The 6,646-nt window shown below is 71.7% G+C and overlaps 1 protein-coding gene across 1 annotated transcript in view; it reads left to right on the forward strand.

The window, feature by feature from the left end:
- EMIHUDRAFT_95626 (hypothetical protein) overlaps window positions 1-6,646 on the forward strand; it is a gene marked incomplete at both ends in the record, with an annotated part of 33,797 nt that overhangs the window by 19,493 nt on the left and 7,658 nt on the right. Inside the window, one exon of the mRNA XM_005775405.1 lies at window positions 40-6,200. Coding sequence (XP_005775462.1) covers window positions 40-6,200 — 6,161 coding nt within the window. The remainder of the gene's footprint in view (window positions 1-39; window positions 6,201-6,646) is intronic.

Here is a 6,646-nt window from a genome sequence, read left to right on the forward strand (position 1 = left end):
TTCGACGCGACCGAGGGCGCCCGTGTCGGTATCGTCGAGTTCTCGAGCGACGCGGCGACGCTCACGCCGCTGACCGGCTCTCTGAGCGAAGTGCTGACCGCGATCGACGGCGCGTCTGCGGCAGGGGGCGGCACGTCCGTGTCGGACGGCCTGGAGCTCGGGCGAGTCGAGGTGAACCAGGGCGCGCGCGCCGACGTGCCTCGCACGATCCTGCTGCTGACGGACGGCGTGCAGACGGTGGACGGCAACGACGACACGGCCATCGCGAAGGCGGCGGTGGTGAAGCAGGACGGCATCTCGATTGTCGCGGTCGGGTTTGGCGGCGCGAATGAGCAGACGATGCGCGCGATCGCGTCGGCGCCCAGCTCCGACTTCGCCTTCTTCGGCGCGTCGATGGACGAGGTGCGGCAGCACTTTGCGTCGGACCAGCTCTGCGAGCTGGCCGCGTCCCCGAAGGCGCCGCCGCCGCCTCCGTCGACGCCCGCGCCGCCAGGGCTGCCGCCGTCGCCGCCGTCGCCGTCGCCCGCGCCGCCGTCTCCGCCGGCGTGCGTGGTCAAGATCGAGCTGGTGCTTGTGCTGGACAAGAGCGGGTCGGTCCAGGCGGAGCAGTCGTCGCTGCTCGCCTTCGCGCGCGAGATGGTGTCCCAGTTCAGCCTCGACGCGACCGAGGGCGCCCGTGTCGGCATCGTCGAGTTCTCGAGCGACGCGGCGACGCTCACGCCGCTGACCGGCTCTCTGAGCGAAGTGCTGACCGCGATCGACGGCGCGTCTGCGGCAGGGGGTGGCACGTCCGTGTCGGACGGCCTGGAGCTCGGGCGAGTCGAGGTGAACCAGGGCGCGCGCGCCGACGTGCCTCGCACGATCCTGCTGCTGACGGACGGCGTGCAGACGGTGGACGGCAACGACGACACGGCCATCGCGAAGGCGGCGGTGGTGAAGCAGGACGGCATCTCGATTGTCGCGGTCGGGTTTGGCGGCGCGAATGAGCAGACGATGCGCGCGATCGCGTCGGCGCCCAGCTCCGACTTCGCCTTCTTCGGCGCGTCGATGGACGAGGTGCGGCAGCACTTTGCGTCGGACCAGCTCTGCGAGCTGGCCGCGTCCCCGAAGGCGCCGCCGCCGCCTCCGTCGACGCCCGCGCCGCCAGGGCTGCCGCCCTCGCCGCCGTCGCCGTCGCCCGCGCCGCCGTCTCCGCCGGCGTGCGTGGTCAAGATCGAGCTGGTGCTTGTGCTGGACAAGAGCGGGTCGGTCCAGGCGGAGCAGTCGTCGCTGCTCGCCTTCGCGCGCGAGATGGTGTCCCAGTTCAGCCTCGACGCGACCGAGGGCGCCCGTGTCGGCATCGTCGAGTTCTCGAGCGACGCGGCGACGCTCACGCCGCTGACCGGCTCTCTGAGCGAAGTGCTGACCGCGATCGACGGCGCGTCTGCGGCAGGGGGTGGCACGTCCGTGTCGGACGGCCTGGAGCTCGGGCGAGTCGAGGTGAACCAGGGCGCGCGCGCCGACGTGCCTCGCACGATCCTGCTGCTGACGGACGGCGTGCAGACGGTGGACGGCAACGACGACACGGCCATCGCGAAGGCGGCGGTGGTGAAGCAGGACGGCATCTCGATTGTCGCGGTCGGGTTTGGCGGCGCGAATGAGCAGACGATGCGCGCGATCGCGTCGGCGCCCAGCTCCGACTTCGCCTTCTTCGGCGCGTCGATGGACGAGGTGCGGCAGCACTTTGCGTCGGACCAGCTCTGCGAGCTGGCCGCGTCCCCGAAGGCGCCGCCGCCGCCTCCGTCGACGCCCGCGCCGCCAGGGCTGCCGCCGTCGCCGCCGTCGCCGTCGCCCGCGCCGCCGTCTCCGCCGGCGTGCGTGGTCAAGATCGAGCTGGTGCTTGTGCTGGACAAGAGCGGGTCGGTCCAGGCGGAGCAGTCGTCGCTGCTCGCCTTCGCGCGCGAGATGGTGTCCCAGTTCAGCCTCGACGCGACCGAGGGCGCCCGTGTCGGCATCGTCGAGTTCTCGAGCGACGCGGCGACGCTCACGCCGCTGACCGGCTCTCTGAGCGAAGTGCTGACCGCGATCGACGGCGCGTCTGCGGCAGGGGGCGGCACGTCCGTGTCGGACGGCCTGGAGCTCGGGCGAGTCGAGGTGAACCAGGGCGCGCGCGCCGACGTGCCTCGCACGATCCTGCTGCTGACGGACGGCGTGCAGACGGTGGACGGCAACGACGACACGGCCATCGCGAAGGCGGCGGTGGTGAAGCAGGACGGCATCTCGATTGTCGCGGTCGGGTTTGGCGGCGCGAATGAGCAGACGATGCGCGCGATCGCGTCGGCGCCCAGCTCCGACTTCGCCTTCTTCGGCGCGTCGATGGACGAGGTGCGGCAGCACTTTGCGTCGGACCAGCTCTGCGAGCTGGCCGCGTCCCCGAAGGCGCCGCCGCCGCCTCCGTCGACGCCCGCGCCGCCAGGGCTGCCGCCGTCGCCGCCGTCGCCGTCGCCCGCGCCGCCGTCTCCGCCGGCGTGCGTGGTCAAGATCGAGCTGGTGCTTGTGCTGGACAAGAGCGGGTCGGTCCAGGCGGAGCAGTCGTCGCTGCTCGCCTTCGCGCGCGAGATGGTGTCCCAGTTCAGCCTCGACGCGACCGAGGGCGCCCGTGTCGGTATCGTCGAGTTCTCGAGCGACGCGGCGACGCTCACGCCGCTGACCGGCTCTCTGAGCGAAGTGCTGACCGCGATCGACGGCGCGTCTGCGGCAGGGGGCGGCACGTCCGTGTCGGACGGCCTGGAGCTCGGGCGAGTCGAGGTGAACCAGGGCGCGCGCGCCGACGTGCCTCGCACGATCCTGCTGCTGACGGACGGCGTGCAGACGGTGGACGGCAACGACGACACGGCCATCGCGAAGGCGGCGGTGGTGAAGCAGGACGGCATCTCGATTGTCGCGGTCGGGTTTGGCGGCGCGAATGAGCAGACGATGCGCGCGATCGCGTCGGCGCCCAGCTCCGACTTCGCCTTCTTCGGCGCGTCGATGGACGAGGTGCGGCAGCACTTTGCGTCGGACCAGCTCTGCGAGCTGGCCGCGTCCCCGAAGGCGCCGCCGCCGCCTCCGTCGACGCCCGCGCCGCCAGGGCTGCCGCCCTCGCCGCCGTCGCCGTCGCCCGCGCCGCCGTCTCCGCCGGCGTGCGTGGTCAAGATCGAGCTGGTGCTTGTGCTGGACAAGAGCGGGTCGGTCCAGGCGGAGCAGTCGTCGCTGCTCGCCTTCGCGCGCGAGATGGTGTCCCAGTTCAGCCTCGACGCGACCGAGGGCGCCCGTGTCGGTATCGTCGAGTTCTCGAGCGACGCGGCGACGCTCACGCCGCTGACCGGCTCTCTGAGCGAAGTGCTGACCGCGATCGACGGCGCGTCTGCGGCAGGGGGCGGCACGTCCGTGTCGGACGGCCTGGAGCTCGGGCGAGTCGAGGTGAACCAGGGCGCGCGCGCCGACGTGCCTCGCACGATCCTGCTGCTGACGGACGGCGTGCAGACGGTGGACGGCAACGACGACACGGCCATCGCGAAGGCGGCGGTGGTGAAGCAGGACGGCATCTCGATTGTCGCGGTCGGGTTTGGCGGCGCGAATGAGCAGACGATGCGCGCGATCGCGTCGGCGCCCAGCTCCGACTTCGCCTTCTTCGGCGCGTCGATGGACGAGGTGCGGCAGCACTTTGCGTCGGACCAGCTCTGCGAGCTGGCCGCGTCCCCGAAGGCGCCGCCGCCGCCTCCGTCGCTGCCCGCGCCGCCAGGGCTGCCGCCCTCGCCGCCGTCGCCGTCGCCTGCGCCGCCGTCTCCGCCGGCGTGCGTGGTCAAGATCGAGCTGGTGCTTGTGCTGGACAAGAGCGGGTCGGTCCAGGCGGAGCAGTCGTCGCTGCTCGCCTTCGCGCGCGAGATGGTGTCCCAGTTCAGCCTCGACGCGACCGAGGGCGCCCGTGTCGGCATCGTCGAGTTCTCGAGCGACGCGGCGACGCTCACGCCGCTGACCGGCTCTTTGAGCGAAGTGCTGACCGCGATCGACGGCGCGTCTGCGGCAGGGGGCGGCACGTCCGTGTCGGACGGCCTGGAGCTCGGGCGAGTCGAGGTGAACCAGGGCGCGCGCGCCGACGTGCCTCGCACGATCCTGCTGCTGACGGACGGCGTGCAGACGGTGGACGGCAACGACGACACGGCCATCGCGAAGGCGGCGGTGGTGAAGCAGGACGGCATCTCGATTGTCGCGGTCGGGTTTGGCGGCGCGAATGAGCAGACGATGCGCGCGATCGCGTCGGCGCCCAGCTCCGACTTCGCCTTCTTCGGCGCGTCGATGGACGAGGTGCGGCAGCACTTTGCGTCGGACCAGCTCTGCGAGCTGGCCGCGTCCCCGAAGGCGCCGCCGCCGCCTCCGTCGACGCCCGCGCCGCCAGGGCTGCCGCCGTCGCCGCCGTCGCCGTCGCCCGCGCCGCCGTCTCCGCCGGCGTGCGTGGTCAAGATCGAGCTGGTGCTTGTGCTGGACAAGAGCGGGTCGGTCCAGGCGGAGCAGTCGTCGCTGCTCGCCTTCGCGCGCGAGATGGTGTCCCAGTTCAGCCTCGACGCGACCGAGGGCGCCCGTGTCGGTATCGTCGAGTTCTCGAGCGACGCGGCGACGCTCACGCCGCTGACCGGCTCTCTGAGCGAAGTGCTGACCGCGATCGACGGCGCGTCTGCGGCAGGGGGCGGCACGTCCGTGTCGGACGGCCTGGAGCTCGGGCGAGTCGAGGTGAACCAGGGCGCGCGCGCCGACGTGCCTCGCACGATCCTGCTGCTGACGGACGGCGTGCAGACGGTGGACGGCAACGACGACACGGCCATCGCGAAGGCGGCGGTGGTGAAGCAGGACGGCATCTCGATTGTCGCGGTCGGGTTTGGCGGCGCGAATGAGCAGACGATGCGCGCGATCGCGTCGGCGCCCAGCTCCGACTTCGCCTTCTTCGGCGCGTCGATGGACGAGGTGCGGCAGCACTTTGCGTCGGACCAGCTCTGCGAGCTGGCCGCGTCCCCGAAGGCGCCGCCGCCGCCTCCGTCGACGCCCGCGCCGCCAGGGCTGCCGCCCTCGCCGCCGTCGCCGTCGCCTGCGCCGCCGTCTCCGCCGGCGTGCGTGGTCAAGATCGAGCTGGTGCTTGTGCTGGACAAGAGCGGGTCGGTCCAGGCGGAGCAGTCGTCGCTGCTCGCCTTCGCGCGCGAGATGGTGTCCCAGTTCAGCCTCGACGCGACCGAGGGCGCCCGTGTCGGCATCGTCGAGTTCTCGAGCGACGCGGCGACGCTCACGCCGCTGACCGGCTCTCTGAGCGAAGTGCTGACCGCGATCGACGGCGCGTCTGCGGCAGGGGGCGGCACGTCCGTGTCGGACGGCCTGGAGCTCGGGCGAGTCGAGGTGAACCAGGGCGCGCGCGCCGACGTGCCTCGCACGATCCTGCTGCTGACGGACGGCGTGCAGACGGTGGACGGCAACGACGACACGGCCATCGCGAAGGCGGCGGTGGTGAAGCAGGACGGCATCTCGATTGTCGCGGTCGGGTTTGGCGGCGCGAATGAGCAGACGATGCGCGCGATCGCGTCGGCGCCCAGCTCCGACTTCGCCTTCTTCGGCGCGTCGATGGACGAGGTGCGGCAGCACTTTGCGTCGGACCAGCTCTGCGAGCTGGCCGCGTCCCCGAAGGCGCCGCCGCCGCCTCCGTCGACGCCCGCGCCGCCAGGGCTGCCGCCGTCGCCGCCGTCGCCGTCGCCCGCGCCGCCGTCTCCGCCGGCGTGCGTGGTCAAGATCGAGCTGGTGCTTGTGCTGGACAAGAGCGGGTCGGTCCAGGCGGAGCAGTCGTCGCTGCTCGCCTTCGCGCGCGAGATGGTGTCCCAGTTCAGCCTCGACGCGACCGAGGGCGCCCGTGTCGGTATCGTCGAGTTCTCGAGCGACGCGGCGACGCTCACGCCGCTGACCGGCTCTCTGAGCGAAGTGCTGACCGCGATCGACGGCGCGTCTGCGGCAGGGGGCGGCACGTCCGTGTCGGACGGCCTGGAGCTCGGGCGAGTCGAGGTGAACCAGGGCGCGCGCGCCGACGTGCCTCGCACGATCCTGCTGCTGACGGACGGCGTGCAGACGGTGGACGGCAACGACGACACGGCCATCGCGAAGGCGGCGGTGGTGAAGCAGGACGGCATCTCGATTGTCGCGGTCGGGTTTTGGCGGCGCGAATGAGCAGACGATGCGCGCGATCGCGTCGGCGCCCAGCTCCGACTTCGCCTTCTTCGGCGCGTCGATGGACGAGGTGCGGCAGCACTTTGCGTAGCTCCGACTTCGCCTTCTTCGGCGCGTCGATGGACGAGGTGCGCCAGCACTTTGCGTCGGACCAGCTCTGCGAGCTGGCCGCGTCCCCGAACGAGCAACCGCCCCACCCACCGAGCCACACCCCCGTCCACCCTCCCAGCCTCGCCCGGCGCTGCGCCGCGCAGAGCGAGCCTCCACTCCACCTGCAGACACCGCTCGCTGTCTGGTGGGGACAGCAGTCATAACAGCAACAACCATGAACCATGCTGAAGAGACTCCACCTGCCGGCCCAACTCATCCTCGAACTTCCCCGTGCGCTCGAACCCGCTCCCCGCAAGGAAAGAGAGCATCAGCGCGT

The sequence above is a fragment of the Emiliania huxleyi genome (assembly GCF_000372725.1).
Source record: "Emiliania huxleyi CCMP1516 unplaced genomic scaffold EMIHUscaffold_3, whole genome shotgun sequence".
In the NCBI taxonomy this organism is placed as follows: Eukaryota; Haptophyta; order Isochrysidales; family Noelaerhabdaceae; genus Emiliania; species Emiliania huxleyi.